The 19,152-nt window shown below is 40.6% G+C and overlaps 1 protein-coding gene and 1 long non-coding RNA gene across 3 annotated transcripts in view; one reads left to right on the top strand and one right to left on the bottom strand.

The window, feature by feature from the left end:
• The window catches only part of LOC112836704 (uncharacterized), a 37,769-nt gene extending 21,595 nt beyond the window's left edge, over positions 1-16,174 (bottom strand). The window contains exons 1-2 of one of the 2 annotated variants that reach the window (XR_003211546.2): positions 16,047-16,174; positions 10,069-10,337 (exon numbers count right to left, since the gene is read on the bottom strand). This is a non-coding gene — a long non-coding RNA (uncharacterized lncRNA). The remainder of the gene's footprint in view (positions 1-10,068; positions 10,338-16,046) is intronic. The other variant, XR_012373540.1, reaches the window with a different exon arrangement.
• Positions 16,126-19,152, top strand: part of STX17 (syntaxin 17) — a 65,334-nt gene continuing 62,307 nt past the window's right edge. Inside the window, exon 1 of the mRNA XM_025888597.2 lies at positions 16,126-16,215. Coding sequence (XP_025744382.1) covers positions 16,180-16,215 — 36 coding nt within the window. The 5' untranslated portion in view covers positions 16,126-16,179. The remainder of the gene's footprint in view (positions 16,216-19,152) is intronic.

Genomic DNA, 19,152 nt, shown 5'->3' with positions numbered 1-19,152 from the left:
AATCTTTAAAAAAAAAAATGAAGTGATCCCCAGGAAGCAACATGAGTTCACCACCCATGAATTGCCATTCATCCAGTTCATCCTTTATATTCTAGGCTGGGTTATTAGCAGGCATATTTGTTTATTGGTTTATCAGATTTAATTTTTTTATTTTTTTAAATTTATTATTTATTTGAGAGAGAGACAGACAGAGATAGTGAGAGAGAGCATGAACAGGGAGGAGAGGGAGAAGCAGGCTCCCCATTGAGCAGGGAGCCCAACACAGGGCTCGAACCCAGGACCCTGGATCATGACCTGAGCCGAAGGCAGATGCTTAACCCACTGACCCACCCAGGTGCCCCGGTTTATCAGATTTAAATGTAAATCATATTTAAATCAAAACAAATCCAAATTTAAATTATAAAATCAATTGGATGGCATTTAATTTTCTTTCTACGTTCTAAATCAGTTAACTTAGCCGCAATTATTTGTTCATGAGAAGTCTTTTTTCTTTTAAGATTTTTTTATTTATTTATAAGAGAGAGAGAGAGAGAGCACAGAGGGCGGAGTAGAGGGAGAGGGACAAGCAGACTCCACACAGGGTGCAGAGCCCCACGCAGGGCTTGATCTCATGACCCTGAGGTCATGACCCAAGCTGAAACCAAGAGTCCAACACCCAACTGACTGTGCCACACAGGGGCCCCTCATGAGAAGTCTTAGTAAAACTCTGTAGTGAGTCCATCTTGACCATTTGCCCACTCTGCCTCCTATAGTCACCCCAGAGACATTTTAGTTCTAACACTATTGCCTCTATCTAGAACATCTCTAAATTCCTCTTTCAGAATTCCCTTCTGAAGTTTACTTTCTGTCTTCCCAGGTAGAAAGTCATTCCCCTTTAGAGAATGGTTTTTTAGAAATGGTCTAGTCTATTAGAAACAAAAAAAGATGAACTTTGATCACCCAGTCAATTAGATGAAGGGGTGGGGAAGTGAAGAAGGTAAAGATGAAGGGTATACACATAAACCAAGGGAACTGATTTAGCTGGGGGTCTTATAAATTGGACCTGAAAGCAATCTTTAGACAGGAATTTTTTAATGGAAGAAAATGTCCTTAATACTTTCAAATTCTTAGAGATCATCTTGATTTCAAATATTTTAAAAATGCATATTTAAAATAAGGGAAACTGAATATAGGAAGACTACAGACTTTTCTATACTTTACTTTTTTCTGATACAGCATTGTAACCTGAGCATTACAAATATCTTTTAGTAAGAGAACAGATTTTATTCCACTTCAAATGCATTTTTATATGTACGATTTTTTTAAATTGGATAACAGATTTTATCTTCTAAGCCTCTCATAGGCTATAAATCTTGGTTCTTTTATTTAAACTTAAAGAGAATTTTTAAAAACACATAGGAAAAAAATTTAGATAGTTTTAAAGTTTGTGTCTCTGCTTAAAATCTTTTGAAAACAAAATTCAAAAGTTTAACTCTAAATGCAAAATTTTTCAGTTACCAATAGACTCACATTATATTCATAACAATGTTACACATGACTTTAACCAAATTTTGAAAGTTAGGAGATCAGCAGTAGTGTCAGAAAGTAATTCCTGTAATGTTACTTTCCCAATATGCCTCACCCATGCAAATTTTCCCAGGGGACATTTCAAATAATTGTTACCGGAAGTTAATTGAATAAGAAATTTTTAAAAAATAAGAAATTATGTTTATTTATAACCTTATCCAGGAAGGACTAAAGATGATTACAAAACTATATATAATTCAATGAGATTTTTTTTTAAAGCAAGGGAAGGATTAAAAAGAAAATGAATGTGGGGAAAGTAAGCCAGGACTAAAGTGAATTTTCACAGGGTGCCTGGCTGACTCAGTTGGTAGAGCAGGTGACTTTTGATCTCAAAGTTATGAGTTCAAGCCCCATGTTGGGTGTGGAGCCTATTTAAAAGAAAATAAAAATAAAGTGAGTTTTCACATTCATGCTTTGAAGTCCTGTATCCTTGCTAAATTTGACTTAGGCTTTCTAACAGCCACTACAAAGAAAGAAACAATCAGTTCCAAGATTCATGAAGTTAAAAAAAAAAAAAAGTCTATTTAGAGAGGGGCTACATTCTAGGTTCTAGTCCCTGAGGGTGGAAGAGCTTAATCATCGGTTAACCTAAAATATTTCCTGGCGGTAAACAGAGCTGGTTACAAGTAGAATTATGTAATTTGTCAAGAGTACTTGAAATACGATTTAGACCATGTCACTCCTCTGCTCTGAAAAGTTTAGGAGCTCACCATTACCTATAAATTAACTATTAACTTCTGGATCTGCTATTTTGGGGCCATCCTCAAAATCAAATCAAGGTGAGCTCCCTGAAGGCAGACAGCATTTCTTATTCAATACTGTGTTATCAGCATTGTAACAGGCCTTTGGGACAGAGTGGGTGTTAACAGAGGCTCGAAGATATTATATGGAGGAACTCTCAACCAGCCAAGAGAGTTGGTGGAAACCTCTCCAGCCTTGATCTCTGTTCTTGAAAGGCCTTCCCTGCCAGCTCAATCTGTTGAATGCTGACCAACATCTTCAGGGTCAATAATAATAATAATATCTCCATCACCCACAATAGCTACACCATTATAACACTATACACTTATTATATTATATAAAATTGTCATATATACTTATTATATTATATGCTTATTCTTAGACACTATAATAACATCGCTTTACTAGTGCTCTACAAAGTGTAGCCACAACCATTTTAAACTGTTCTCACCGCCAGCTTGCTTTGTGGTCTGAGTAGGGATCACAGTCTCTCCTCTACAATGCAGAAACCAAATCTTACAGATGTGCATCTTTATTAAGTGGTATATGCCATTTCCTCCCGATTTCCACAGTGGGATGTGGTCCCTTCCTCTCCTTCAGATCCTGGGGGAATTTTTGTTTGCACATCTCTTATGACACTTAATAGTAACTCCATACATTGTATATAGTGCATTACAGTTTAAAAAACACTTGCTCATGCTTAATTCCTGTTTCTTTCTCATTCTCACAACAATTTCACTTAAAGAAAAATAATCATCTCCTATCTTAAAGCCCTTGCTGCTCTCTCCACACGCTCCAAAAATGCAAAAAATGAAAGCTGCTCAGTAGATTATACCAGCCATCACCACCACCATACTCACTTCACCATCCTCCAAGAACAATGGAAACTAACATTTTTAGATCCCTCCTCTCTGCCAGGTGCTGGGATACTTTTTTTTTTTATAGATAATACTGCTTCAATTTACCTCTCCTTTGCCTTTAGATTGTTAAATTTGATTCCCTTTCTCCCTGCCCCCCACCAAAACCAAAACAAAACAAAAGAAAAAACAGCCAAAATCTGTAAGTAAAATATATACTTTCCTTCTCTGTGGATACTTTGACTAATGAGGAAAAAGAACAAGACTGGAGAAGCTGAGAAGGAATTGACACCCTTTCTGAAACTCTGCAGCACTGACTGATTTAGGGACCAATTTTGGCTGGAGTTCAGCAGGATGGTATAACACAGAACACATAGGGTAGAACAAGGATGTGTTGACAAGAACTGCCAGTTAGAGGAATTTCTGATGAAGACTTCATCAGATAGGAAAAGACTCCAGGAAAGGTATTTTGGTGAGGAGGCTTTTCATTCCTTACCTTGGCTCAGAGTGACAGTTTCAAGACAGAAGGTGGCTGGGGAACAGAACCAAGATGGAGGTCACCACCAGAAATCTCCTGGTCTGAGTACAGGAAAATCCCTGTACCAAGATGTAGCATTACACACTTCCAATGGACACTCTTCACGTGGAGTACAATGGGCATAGTGCCCTCAGAGTTGTGCAACATGGGGTCTGTCCCTTGGTGTCTGGCTCTTTTCTCCATTCCATTGAGTGCCATAAGGGATATCCATGTTGGAGACCCTCAAGAGAATTGGGAACTCTCAAGCTTTCATGACTCATTTGATGATTTGGTGCTGAGTGTTTTGATTTCAGCTCATTTTATGACTTCCTAGAACTTCCTATTAAAGATTGCGGGCGGGGGTGGGGGGGGAACGCCTGGGTGACTCAGTCAGTCAAGCGTCTGCCTTCGGCTCAGGTCATGATCTCAGGGTCCTGGGATCGAGTCCTGCACCAGGCTCCTTGCTCAGTGGGGAGTCTGCTTCTCCCTCTGCCTGTCACTCCCCCTGCTTGTGCTCTCTCGCTCTTGCTAAGTTTTTTTAAATCTAAAAAAAAAAAAGATGGGGTGCAGGGAGCATAATGGGATTCTCTAGACATGCTGAGTAGGGACATGAAGGCCAGCATCATGCCCAATGCATGATTCCTCCCACAGCATAACTCAGACTCCTTGTGGCAAAGATTTCCCTGGAAAAAGGTCCATTTTACTCAGACTGTGTGACCTCCATTGTTTTAGCTATGTTTTCCTGGGGGGAGAGCATCACCTCTTGAGAAAGTGAATTTGAAATTATTCCAATTCATATATAGGGCCTGGTGACTATTTTCTACCCCTTTAGGTCTGTGGCTCTCAAAACCGACTGCACTTTAGAATTAAATGCCTGGTTTCCACTTAGGAACAATTAAATCAGGATCTCTGAAGGTGGAGCCCAGACAGGTCTCCAAGTGGCTTTGTTGTGCCATAGGGTTGGGAATCTATACATCGGTGGTTTTCTTTTTCTTTTTAAAGATTTTATTTATTTCAGAGAGAGAAAGATAACCTGTGCACATGTGCGCAAGCGAGCAGGGAAGGCAGAGGGACAGAGGGGGAGGGAGGGGGACAAGCAGACTCTACACTGAGTGGAGCCCTGATGCAGGGCTCTAGCTCAGGACCCTGAGATTACCACCTGAGCCGAAATGAAGAGTAGGACGCTCCACCAACTGAGCCACCCAGGTGCCCCACGTCAGGTGGCTTTCTTATTATTCCTCTGATCTCACCCTCACTGACAAACTGAGCTTCAGAAGGTATGCCCAGCTGGAGAAACACAGTCATGAAACTAGAAAAGAAACCAATGAGATTGCAAAGGCAATGAGACAAACGACATCATCTAAAACAAATATTTATCCAGTGCTGCATTCCAGGCCACTAGTTGTGAACAAACAATAAATAACACAAGGCGCCTGCCCTCAATAAATTGTGCTCTAGTTGGAAAGACAGACATGTGAGCAACTCTATCACAGAGCAAAATTAAATGAAGTTACTGTAGGAGTGCAGGCTGGGGAAAGAAGGGAAGGGTTTGGGGGGAGAGAAAAGATTTGGGATGGATCTTCAGGGAGGAGTAAAATTTTGATCAACAGAAAGGAGGCAGAAAGCATTCCAGAGGGGGGACCAGCTTCAGCAAAGACACAGAAGCAAGAAAGTGGATGGGATATTAGGGAATTACAGGAACCTGGTAGAGAGCTTCATAAAATGGCAGGCTAGGTGGCTAGAAATTTAAATTAAAATTTGGAGGGCCTCGGAAGCCCCACGAGGAACTGGTTGGTGTGTGTGAATCTGCTATGATGTGTGTCTTAGATGGAGGGAGCCACGACACGGATTCAAAATTAAATAGTGCCATGACCAGATCTGACACAAATAGGAACACGGTCAACATGAATTTTGATAAATGCATCTGAGATAGTTACTCATCCTGCCCCTAGGCAACCTTCTGTCTGCTTATCTGACCCCACCACTCTGGAAACTCGGATATAGCTCTGTTGCATTCTTTGTGTCTTTTACATCGTTCTTTCTGTTCAGAATGCACTTTCCTCCCTTTGTCAATAATTCCTGTGTGTTGACCAAACTCTGAAGTCATCATCTCTGTGCTTCTTTCTAAGCACTTTTTAAGCATAGCTAATAATGGCGTTTGTCAATTATATTTATCGGCATGTCTGTCTTTCCCTCCAGACTATGAGCCCCTAGACGACAAGAATGGGATCTTTAAATCTTCAATCACCAGTACTAGGCATAGTAGCTGGCTTGTTGGCCATATAGACTGACTGAATAAATGAATGGGAAAGGACTTGCCATGTGTTGGGAAGATTTAAACTTAGCAATCATGGGGGCACCGGGGCGGCTAGGTCGGTTAAGCGTTGGACTCTTGGTTTCTGCCTAGGTCATGATCACGGGGTTGTGAGATCGAGCCCTGTGTCCAGCCCCCCGTCAAGCCCCACACCTGCTCACGCGCAGCGGGGAGTCTTCTTGAGATTCTCTCCTTCCTCCTCCCCCTCTCCCTCTCCTTCTGCCCTTCCCCCTCCTCAAGCATGCACTCTCTCTCCCTAACATAAATAGAATCTTAAACTTAGCAATCATGACCTTTAAGGTTTAAGTACAGGGAATCGGGAAATCTTTTCCATATTTAAAAAACCATACATTCAGGTTTTAAGCATTTATCTTCTGAAGTGTTCCCTTATGCAAGCAAAATGAGTTGCTCAACCCACCAATTTATTTCCATGGGGGAAGCAATATTTCTTTCTTTGGAAATAATCTGCCAAAGAAATATTAAAGTTAATGTGTCTTTGGCTAGAGGAAATACAAATACCACTCAAAAGCCCCTGCAATCCATCGAGGCCTACAGAAGGGAAAAAAAAAATCCCCTAAGGGCTGTGACAATGGTATTTGGGGGCTTGCTGGGCAGAGAAGAGGGAGGGTGGGACTCTTTGTGAATTTTGTTGATTTCCAATTCCTTAAATGTATTTCACTAGTTGGGGGATTAAAAGGTTTACTGGTGAGAGTGTCAGTTGTCAAAGGATTGAAGACAGATTCTATAATCCTGTAAAAGAGAGTTCCGGCAGCTTCTCCAACAGGAATCTAGAAATATTTGGTATCTTGGAAATCATTTTGCCCTACTGTTAAATTCTCTTAGTTCTTCTATGATGATCCTGCTGCGCCTGGAAGAAATGGCAACTTTCGTGAACTTGACTCATGTTGCTCTCATGCTCTCTTAGCAAGGCACTCTTTCTCCTGGCAGTCTATCAGGTTTTGACTCACATGCTTTGATGCTGTGTTGTTAGATGCACACATTAAGGACTGTTATGTCTTCTTGGAAAAGTAACCTCTTCATCATTATGTAATGTGCTCCTCTTTATTGCTTCTAATTTTCCTTGTCCTGAAATCTGCTTTGTCCGAAATTAATGGAGCTACTTCTGCTTTCTTTTGATAAGTGTTAGCATGGTGTATCTTTCACCGTCCCTTTACTTTTAACCTTTCTGTGTCTTTATTTTTAAGATGGGCTTTGTGTAGAAAACATATACTCGGGTCTTGTTTTTTTGTTCACATCGATAATCACGCTGACCAAAAAAAATGGTGTAGCCAGAGCATTCATGTTAAAGTGCTTACTGATACAGTTGGTTTAAAACGTACCATGTTTGTAACTATTTTCTATTTATTGTAATCATTTCTCCCCTACCCCCTTTTTGCCTTCTCTAGTATATCAATTCTACTTCTTTTTAAACTTTTTTTACTGATTATGCTAGAGTTTATACTATATGACTAATCTAAGTATACCTTCATATTTATTTAAGTAATCTCTACGGCCCCACATGGGGCTCAAACTCACAACCCTGAGATAAAGGGGCACATGCTTTTCCGACTGAGTCAGCCAGGCACCCTTAAGTATACCTTCAAATAACACTATACCACCTTATGTGTAATGCACTTACCTTCCAACAAAAGTATTCCCAATTCCTCCCTCCTATCCCTTAAAATATTGCCACCATTTATTTTACCTAGTATATTGTTACTATTACTTTGAACTATTAACTCAATGAAGAATAAGAAAAGTAAAAGTTTTTAATTTCACTTATTCCTTCTCCTGGGCTCTTCTTTATGTAGATCCAAATTTATGATCTATATCATTTTCCTTCTCCCTGAAGAAGTTCTTTTAACATTTTTTGCAGAGCAGATCTACTGGAACTGAATTGCCTCTTTTTTTGTGGGGGGATCTGAAAAAGTATTTTTTTCTTCATATGTAAAGGATAATTTCGCTGAATATCAAATTCTAGGTTTGTGCTTTATTGGTTTTTTTTTTTCCTCCAACACTTTAAATATTTCTCTCTACTCTCTTCTTGCTTGCATGGTTTTTGATGAGAATTCTGATGTAACTCTTATCCTTGGTCCTTGTGTGAAATGGACTAACACCATCTTGTACCAATCCTCCATGATGCCTGTCCTGTGACCTGAAACCTTCTTGAGCACAACCCTTCCCCCCTCCACATTCTTTCTTTTTGTTTAACCACAGCCTGGAGATAGGACTTTGACACACACCTATTCTTTTTTTTTTAAGATATTTATTTATTTATTGCAATTGGAGAGAGGGGCAGAAGGAGATGGAGAGAGAGAATCTCTAGTAGATTCCACACTGAGCACAGAGCCCAACTGAGCGCTTGATCCCACAACCCTAAGATCATGACCTGAGCCGAAATCAACACTCGACTTGGAGGCTCAACCGCCTGAGCTGCCAAGGCGCCCCGACACACCAAGTCTTCTATATTCTCCCCTTGGGTAGTCCCCTAGCAGTACTCCCAGCCTCTAGGGCTATACAAGGTTTTAAGGGAGGTGGAGTGGCAGAGATATACTTGTCTGGTGGGTACCCACTCAGCCTTCTGTTTTAAGTTCCTTTAATAAAGCATTTCTCATTAAGTTGGACTTGGCCTTTTTCTTCTGTCTTAGGCTCCTTCTGACTTTGGAGGTCATTTTGCATATACCTCCCCTTCACAGAATAGTTTTCTACAGGTAAGGTGTTTATTTTCTCTCTGGCTTCTTTCAAGATTTTTTTCATTTTTTTTTTTTTTTGAGTTTGAATATGATATACCTAGATGTAGATTTTTTGGCGTTTATTTTGCTTGGTTTTCTCTGAGCTTACTGCATCTGTGGTTTGGTGTCTGTCATTAATTTTGGAAAAAGCCATTATTACTTCAAATATTTCTTCTGCTTCATTCTCTTTCTCTTTTCCTTCTGGTATTCCAACTAGTGTATATTACATCTTTTGAAATTGCCCCACAGATTTTTCCTGTTCTTTTTTTTTTTCATTCTGTTTTTTTCTTTGCATTTCAGTTTGGGAAGTTTCTATTGATGTATCTTCATATTCACTGATTCTTTCCTTGGGACCATGTCCAGTCTACTGACAAGCCCATCAAAGGCATTCGTCATCTTCATTACAGTGTTTTTTATTCCTGGCATTTTCTTTTGATTCTTTCTTAGTTTCCATGTCTCTGGTTACATTACCCATCTGTTCTTGCATGTTGTCAGCTTCTTCCATTAAGCCCCTTGCCATATTAATCATACTTATTTTAAATTCCCTATCTGATCATTTACAGAATCTATGTCATATGAGTCTGGTTCTAATCCTTGCTTTGTCTCTTTAGACTATGTTTCTCCCTTGCCTATTAATAGCCCTTGCAATTTTTTGATGAAAGCCAGATATGATGTATCAGGTAGTAGGAACTCAGGTGAATTGGCTTTTACTGTGAAGTTTTGTGTTAATCTCCTAGGACTAAGCTATGTTTAATGTCTGCTGTACCAGTAGGTATCAGAGGCTTCAATTTCTTCTGGTATTTTTGTTTTAAAATTTTTCCTTAAAACTTCTTATATGGAGATTGCACCTTGCAGCTCTTTAAACTGTAATCCACTATGATTATATTGGAGGGGTAGCGTGGTGGTAAGGTGTAGGGGGAAAGGAACATCCTATAATCCTATGATTAAGTTTTTGTCTTTTGGTGGGCCCCTGTCCTTGGGCTATGACTTTCACAAGGGTTTCTCAACCTTTCCCCTACCCCACCTTAAGAGAGACAGGAAGGTTAAGAGGGGAGAGTTAGGTAACTTCTCATCTCCGCCCACCCCCCCATAGGTCTCTGGCTAAATCTTTTCCTTTGTAAAGTAGGCCTTTGTTATGGAGAAGGTCCTGGGTGTGTTTCAAAATGGTTTATTTTCCCCTCCTCTGCCAGAAACATGAGGAGTTTTGGCTTCAGAACCTGGTGAGGTTCCTGGAGGTACAAATCCATGGAAATGTGGGGTCCCCCCAAAGACTGCAGCCCCCAGGAGTTTCTCACTGTCACACAAGTCCACACTTCACTACGAACAATTTGTCAGAGTTACCATTTAGATGTTCCTACCAGCTTCAGATGTTCCAGAGGCTTCTGTTTCAGGTAAGCTGATGTTGGCTGTGATTCTCTGTATTTACTGGTCTCTCCAGATTTTGGAGGGCAGTTTGCCTGCAACCTCAATTCCCTGATAAGTCCAAGAAAAGTCATTGATGCTTAAGTTTGTTCAGCTTTGTTCTTGTTGTAAGGATGGGAGTGATGACTTTCAAGTTCTTTACATGTTGGAGCTGAAACTAGAAGCCCTCAGAAGTCTGTAAAAGCAAACTTAAAAAAAATAGTATTGTCATTTATTCAATTATTCACTAATTAAGGTACAAGGCATTGAACTAGAATCTATGGGTAGATACACAGGTAAGCAAAGATGGATCCTGCCTTCAGGGAGCTTATATTCTTTAAGAAAAAAAATTTAGTATGGTTGACACACAATGTTACATTAGTTTGAGGTGTACAACAGTGAGTGATTCCACATCTCTATACATCATGTTCTGCTCACCACAGTGTAGCTACCATCTATCACCATAGAACACTGCTACAATATAATTGACTCTATTCCCTGTGCTGTGCTTTTTATCCCAGTGACTTACTCAGTCCATAACTGAAAGCTGTATCTCCCACTCCCCTCACCCATTTTGCCCATTCCTCCACCCTCCCCTTCCCTCTGGCAAATGTCAGTTTGTTCTCTGTTTGTATAGGTCTGTTGTTTATTCATTTGTTTTAGACCTGGAGGGTATTGTGGTAAGTGAAATAAGTCAAACCGAGAAAGACAAATACCAAAGGATTTCACTCAAATGTGGAACCAGGAAGCTTATATTCTAACGTGGGACGGTACAAGACAACGTCTCAACCCCTGTGCTTGAATGTGTTCATAGGCATGTGGAAGCACTAACTTCCCCAGTGCCCAGTGCAACTGGGCCAAGTGGCAGAAGCTAAGAGCAACTATTTTAGTTTTGCTTTATAAATATCATCATTTTCTATTTGTGCCACGACAAGGAAAAGGTTGAAAAGCATTGAAGATGGTATTACTATAGTGAAATGTAGATAGTGATGTGTCAAAAAGAAAAAAAGATCAGATTATAAGGTAGGTATTTGGAGAAGTCAGGCATTAAATTGAAAAATTCTAGAAATATGGGGAGGGGTCACATTTGGGGTGAACATGGAAAGATGAGTAGGATTTGGATGTGCAAAGAGAGAGGAGCAATTGGTGTAGGAGAGGGGGAAGGACTGGGGTGAAGAATAACAAGGAGTAACAAGGAGTTTAATTTGATTAGAGCACAGGACATGTGAAGGGGAGTAATGGGAGATAGAAAGCAAGGTTGCACCCATGCAGAATATCTATCAATTTGCTTTCTGTATATCTATCATATCATATCATGTTTTATTTATTTATTTATCTTAAGCAGGCTCCACACCCAGTTTGTTTGTTTGTTTGTTTAATTTATTTATTTATGAATGACAGGGAGAGAGAATCTTAAGCAGGCTCCACACTGGGGACCCGATGCGGGGCTCAATCTCACCACCCTGAGATCATGACCTGAGCTGAAATCACGAGTCAGATGCTTAACTGACTGAGCCACCCAGGCACTCTATCTATCATGTGATTTTTAACTGACATTCCTGATATTAGTAACTAAGGCACTATAAAATTCAAGGTACCTTGCAAATTGCCGAAGTTTAAATAACATTTAGTATGATTCTAATGCTAAGTATGTTTACTGGGTTTGTTTTGTTTTGTGAGTAAAGCAATAGAAGTTTATTAAGTGAAGATACAGTAAAAGTTGTCAAGAGTGAGAGGGTCCCAACAGGGTTGCCAAAGAGGGCCTTTAGGGTTGGTCTTTTATAGAAAGCTAACCAGGGAACTTAAATCCTTTAACATCTCTATTGATATCACCATTGTCATTACAAACAGAAATTTGCATCTTTGGAGGGTGAGTTGGACAGTGAGAGGTGTGGCTATGAGGAATTAGGTGAATAAAGCAAAAATTAGAGTTAAAATTACCCTTGAAAATTGTTTAAATTGCCCCTAAGGTCCATCAAGCATGGCTTTATAAATACTACCTTATGCAATAATTCTTGGGCACACCAAATTTTGAGAATAATTAAGGTAATTAAAAGAACAAAAAGTGGGGTGGGTAGGGGGGTTTCTAGGCAGATGTCTGGGCATTTAAGATACTCTACATGTGAAATGATGATCAAATTCCTATGTGGGGAATGGTTGATGAGTGGAGAATTCCAGAGTTACTGTATGCCCAGAGTTTACTCCTTTTGGTTTGATACGAGGTCTCTATAACTAATATACATGAACAAACTGTTCGGTGGATGTGGTGTGTGCGTGCGCGTATGTACATGTGTGGGTGGTGGTGGTAGGGGATAGTAAAGCAGAAAGTAGAAAGGTTTAAGTACTAAAGTCAACTGGAGCCAGGACTTTGAATGTGCTCCAAACTCTGTTTCTTTTTTATGCATCTAAACATTTTCCCCTCCCTCCCCTCTCTCTTCCATGTCTTTTTATTTTATTTTCAAAGAGATGAAGGGCCTTAACTAGGGTAGGAATTACTATTGTTAATTCGCCACTACCTCAGAGAGAGGTAATAGAAATAATATTAAGGAAGTATCTATTTCCTTATTTACTAAGAGGTTTTGTTTGTTTTAAATCAAGAATTGCTAGCTCTTTATTTTCCTTTCTTATTGTGGGATAACTTACATAATGTACATAGACCTCAGGTGTACAGCTTGATGAATTTTCACGTATGTAATCACACCATGTCAATATATAGAACATTTCCAGCACCCTAGAAAGCTCCTTTATGCCCTCTCCCAGTTAATGCAATCCCAAAGGTATTACTATTATTACTTTATTTTTAACCTTTTTTCATCTCGGCTCCCAAGATGGTTGGGATGATAGAATGCACAAAGAAATAGAATGCATTCAGAACTGCAGTAGATGTTTTAATAATTCATGGATCAAGAAAGAACCTAGTGAGGATAGTGGCTTTTGAATGTTTTTTGAGGGTGGCTCAGTAGGTTAAGCATCTGCTTTCAGCTCAGGTCATGATCCTGGTGAGCCTTCTGGCTCGCTCCCTGCTCAGTGGGGAGTTTGCCTCTCCCTCTCCGTCTGCCCTTCCCCCCACTCATGTTCACTTTCTCTCTCTCAAATAAAATCTTTAAAAAAAATGTTTTTTGAACATGACCTGTAGTAAAAAACAATACCCCCCCAAAAAACAAAAATACTTTTTTAAAACCATGAAATAGGACATACCTACTATTCTCATCTCTTCACAATTACAAATAGGATCTAAGAGCAGCATGGCTTCTTCTGATTTACCAGTCTATGGAGTGAAAAACAGGGCCACTAAGAGCTCTTGCTGTGAGCATCTTCTCCTTTCAAGAAACCAGTTCAGCCTGAGGCCGGAATCCCAATTTCCTGGGAAAGGTATCTTATTCCAGTTCAAGTCAGGTGTCTGTTCCTGGACCAATTCACTGTGGTCATGGGCATGCATTCGCACTTGTACAAAATGGCTGCCAGAGGCTCATAACTGACAGCCTGCAGATTGGGCTGGGAGAGGCAGTTCCCAGAAAAGGACTGGGCTGGGAAGATAACCTCAGATTCTATCTCTATTATTGTGCCAAATCTGAATTTGACTCTCAGGTTCTCCATATACTTGCTCTGTGATACTAAAAAAAGTATTTCTTAATTCATACAGTGAATATATATTATTTTCTTAGTCTTTTCAATGTTTTCATGTTCCAAACACTGTGCTAGGTGCTAAGCAAATAGTAATATATACCTTTTCTCAAGAAATAGATTTATTCAGGTATAACTGACATTCAGTAAACACATATACACATATTTAAAGTGTACAATTTGGGGGGCACCTGGGTGGCTTAGTTGTTAAGCGTCTGCCTTCAGCTCAGGTCCCCTGGGATCAAGGCCCACATCGGGCCCCTGCTCAGCGGGAAGCCTGCTTCTCCCTCTCCCGCTCTTCCTGCCTGTGTTCCCTCTCTCGCAGTCTCTCTCTCTCTGTCAAATGAATAAATAAAATCTTAAAAAAAAAATAAAGTGTACAATTTGGGGGGCGCCTGGGTGGCTCAGTTGTTTAAGAGTCTGGCTCTTGGTTTTGGCTCAGGTCTTGATCTCAGGGTTCTGGGATCAAGCCCCATGCTCCGCGGGGAATCTGCTTTAGATTCTCTCCCTCTGCTCCTCCCCTACTTGTGCGTGCTTTCTCTCTCTCTCTGTCTCAAATAAATAAGTAAGTCTTTAAAAAAATGCATTAAAAAATAAAGTGTACAATTTGGTAAGTTTTGATATGTATAAACCCATGCAACTAGTACCCCAATAAAGATAATGAACATATCCATCACCCCCAAGGTTTCCTCATGACCCTTTATAATTCTTCCCTCTACCCTCACCCCATTTAGCTATTACTCTTAATTCTTCAGAAAGGTCCTGTAATTCCTTATAAACAGAAACTTGATTCTCCTATTTTTGAATGTGGTCTTTTCTCCCACTACATTGTAAAATTGGCAATTTAGGAAAGCTATTTCTCTAGCTACCTTATTGAACTTCGCTTCAATTTTAATTCTTTCCTTTGGGTTTCCCAGGTAAGCAATCTTAATATGTGAAAATATTTTTTCCCTTTTTCTTTCAAATATATGTATTTACTGTTTTATTTAGTTTGCCTTCCTGTTTCAGTTAGGACCTGGGGAAAATGTTGGCTGGTAGCAGCAGGCCTGCCCTGACAACCTCAGAGCCCCCAGGCATGAAAACAAAGAGTTCCACACACACTGTATGTTTAAATATTTAGAGATTATAAATCAAGCGAACAAACTGTTAGATTAAAAAGCTTTACCCTGCTAACTTGACACACCTAAATGATAGCAAACATACAGATAATAGCCGAGAAGGCTAGATTCAAATTTAGAGTCCTTGAGATGTGTCTCCCGACTATAGTTGAGGCAGGTTTTCAGAACTTATTTTGAATGACCTTCATTTCAAAAAGATCTTGTTTAACTGACCTTTGCATGAAAAACATTTTCCCATGGCATGGCTTAATACTTTCATATTTCTTCTTAAAATTAAAAATTTACAAGCCTTTCATTCCTAGAGTAAAACAAACATCAGCATTCATTACACCCACAAAGAATCTCCAAATTGCTTAGGTATTTTTGCTTTACTTTAGAAATTGCTTTTCAAGACTTTCTCACAGGCCCCTAATCTTCTTTAGCCTACAATTTCTACCTCTACTCCAACTCCACTGGAGACCTTAAGACCTGAATTTCCTGAGCTGTGGCTTGAACATTCTTATGATTTCTGAGGATAATACTGTCAGGAGATTCTAAACAAGTCATCTGAACATTCACAAGCACATAAGAAAGGGTGGGTCTGGAAGTCAGGCCATGTGACCCGGACCGGGCTTCAAAGCCAGCCATCTGCTTGGTCATTGGCAGCCGCTGGTCACTGGAAGAGCTTGAGAAGGAAATTAGGAAACCCAGTGGAGTTCCAACTCTGTTACTAACTGGCTGAACTGGAGTGAGTCACTTAAAACTCTTTGTTTAACTTCAGCGTCGTTATCAATAAAATTGGGATAAGGACAGTGGCATGAAGGACTCCCCCAGCTTTGGCGGGGCGGGAAATCATAACTTGTCTGAGTTTCAATTTCTGCGCCTGTTACGGTTGTTAAGACTTGTGTCCTGTTCACCTCATTGGGTTTTTGGGGACGAATGGGAGAAGGCACAACCTTTCGGAGCTTCAGTTTCTACATATGTAAAAAGCTTAGAACACATGGCCAACCCGCCAGTAAAAGTCCTGTTAAAACAGGAAAATGGACAGAAAAACTTTGCAAAATGTAGAAAGCTATGCATGTGTGAATTAAGTCGTACTGAAAACACAACACAAAAACCTAGAAGGTGATTGTGGGTCTCTCTCCTCCTGGCTCCAGTGTTGCAACCTTACAACACAAACTAAGACCAATTTCTTACCTCGTTCCCCCGGCGGGAAGGCGTCACAGCGTGGGTGCCACATCCCGTAGGCCCCAAAAGGGCCGGGAGGGGGCGTGATCCAGCCCGGCCAGCCCCTCACGACGCCCCGCCCCGTCGCGCCCGCGCCTGCGCCATGCACAGCAAGCGGCCTCGAGCGCCCCGGCGGGAGGTAAGGGGTTTGCGGGAGGCGGCCTCGGGGGCGTCAGGCCCTGACGGGCTTTGTGGCATGGGCGCTAAGTCCGCGCGCGGGAGAGGCTCCCGGTGGGAAGCCTGGCATCGGGTCCGGAGTGCGAGCGCTTTGAGGGCTCCTCCCGGCTCCAAGAAGTGGCGGTTTCGTTTTTGGAAGCCCTTGTCGAAGCGGGTGTTGGGAGGCCGCCGACAGGGCGAGCGCGGCGGCCTCCTGGGGCCGCGGGGTGGGAAAGTTTCCTGCCCCGTCCTGCCCGTGACGCAGTGTGGGCCCTAGGTCGTCAGGGTCGCCCGGCTGCGTGGTCCGAGACCGCCCGTGCATCCGTTCTCTGGTGGGGGCGTCTGGTGCTTGTGGCCCAGGGGCGCCGTGGGCGACACTGCGAGGGGTGACGCGAGCCTCGGGGGCAGTGAGGGGAGGACCGGGAGCCAGAGGTCGGAGCCTCCCGTCAGCCAGACCGGGAGGTGGTCTCCCGCATCTGACTCCCGCCTAGATAAATTCAGAATCAGAGGGCTTAGAGAAGAGACCATATGTGAGGATCAAGGGCCGGGACTTTTCTTTCCAAAGTCAGTGCCCCGTCCCCTAGTCAGAAGCACGGGGAGACGTGCCTGAGGACATTCGGGGCCACCACTGGGAGGACGTAGGATCTCTAGGCTGATGGACGGTGTTCATCGCTTTTGGGAGGAGGGCGGAAGGTTGCTGGCAGTTTGGACTTTTTCTGGGAAATGGGGCTTTTCACTTCCAAATAATCTATGTAGTGAACCCCCCGGTACTTTTTCCTCACGGGAAACAGGAGTATTAATGGTACTCAGCTGATAGTTGTAAGCACTAAAGAGTACTTTGTAGAGCACCTGGCACCCCGGCGTCCGCAAGTGTTAGTGCAATTCTTCAAAATGTTTGAGCTGTCTTCTGTGAAACATCAGTTCAGACGTTTTTAGAAAGCCTTTTTATTTTGAAATAATTTTACAAGTACAGAGAAGTTGCAAAAGTAAGAGAGTTCTCTACAGTTTCCTTTAATGTTAATGCCTTAGAGAACTATATAGTACAATTATCAAAAATGAGAAAGTATCATTGGTACAATTCGATTAACCAAACTACCACCTTTTTTCAGATTTCATAATTTTTTATACTAATGTCCTTTTCTTCTGTTCCAGGATCCAATATAAGATCCCACATTGCATTTAATTGGCATGGCTCCTTAGTCTTTTCTTGTCTTTCCTCATCTTGACACTTGTGAAGAATCCTGGTCAATTATTTTGTAGAGTGTCCTTAATTCAGTTAGGTTTTATCTGATGTTTTCTTAAGATTAGATTAAGGTTATGCATTTTTGTTGATACCACAGAAGTGGAGGTACCCTTCTCAGTTCATCATATGAGGGGTTCATGTTATGACACACTGCTTTTGATACTACTGTTGATCACTTGGTTAAGGATGGTGTCTGCTAGGATTCTCTAAATTTACTACTTTTCCCTTGAAATGAATCAGATATCTTGGGAGAGTTTCTAAACTGTAAAAATATCTTGTTTCTGCTCAAACTTTCACTTGCTGATTTTACCATCCATTGGTGGATCTTGCCTTCAGTGATTATTACTTTGATGTTCCAATGGTGGTTTTCTGTTTCCCTCATTTCCTTCTTTTATTAATTGGACTTCTTTAAGGAAGAGCTGCCCCTTCCTATTTATTTATTCAGTTATTTTTTTGTATCAGTATGGACTCATTTATTTTACTATTGGTCATTTTTGTTATTTATATTATCTCAATGTTTTTGTTCCAGCCTTGTCCCTTGGGAATTTTTTCAGGTTGCTTCCTTTTGACAGGCTTCCATCACTTTTTGAGAACTTCCTTATTTTCTGGCACCATAAGACATTCCAGGCTTACCTTGTGTTTTCCCTGCCCCAGCCCTGGAATCAACCACTTCTCCAAGGGCCCATGGTTTCCTTTTCTGGAGAGTGGTACTTAAACACCAAGATCAGGGCACTAGGTGTGCTCATGTTTGTGGTTCCTGGCAGAAGACGGGAATATATATAAATATATATTTATATTTTTTAATAAATAGTTGTCCTTTACAAATAAAACATTTTTAAAAATCTTTTTTTCTTAAAGATTTTATTTTTATTTATTAGAGAGAGCACAAAGCAGAGGGAGCAGCAGGCAGAGAGGGAGAAGCAGACTCCCCACTGAGCAGGGAGCCCAATGTGGGACTCTATCCCAGGACCCTGGAATCATGACCTGAGCCGAAGGCAGATGCTTACCGACTGAGCCACCCAGGCATCCCAATAAATAAAACATTTTATATTATATTTATTATATATTTATTTATGTACTTATAAAATATTAAATACTTATATTTTATTTATATTCATTATGTTTATTTGAAAATATATTTCTTAGCTATGTACATATATATCCACATAGTCCATGGATACACACACACACACCCATGCATACACAAAGATTTGTTTTTGTATTTATCTGTGTATATGTACTCCTATATCTGTGTGTATATATTTAAAAAAAAATTCATTCTGAGAGTTCCATTTGTAAACCAACACCACAGGGTTCATTCTAGTCATGCCCCTTATTTGTTACTTCTTCCGTTGACAGAAATCTGGCTTTCGTGTTCTACAAAATATTTTCTTATTTGCTCAATTCTCATATACACTGAAAAGGATTTTCAGGATTTCTAACCCATACTCCTATAAAAAACAAATTTGCTAATTAGAAAACAGTGTGTGTAGTTCTTTTTGTCTTTAGCCTTGTGGTATCCAGTTAAAATAGTGTTTTCCAGAGTTACCTATTTTAATTATTTTCTTCCCCTACTTGACAAATGCATATAATTGTGTATCTACCACCACTGTCAAGACACAGAACACAGAACTATTTTTTTTTTTAAAGATTTTATTTTTCAACAGAGAGAGAGAC

The sequence above is a fragment of the Callorhinus ursinus genome, unplaced genomic scaffold (genome assembly GCF_003265705.2).
Source record: "Callorhinus ursinus isolate GAN/ISIS: 27379988/994484 unplaced genomic scaffold, GSC_fseal_2.0 scaffold24, whole genome shotgun sequence".
In the NCBI taxonomy this organism is placed as follows: Eukaryota; Metazoa; Chordata; class Mammalia; order Carnivora; family Otariidae; genus Callorhinus; species Callorhinus ursinus.
Note: the sequence above shows the minus strand (reverse complement) of the source record. Positions and strands in the feature narration are given on the sequence as shown.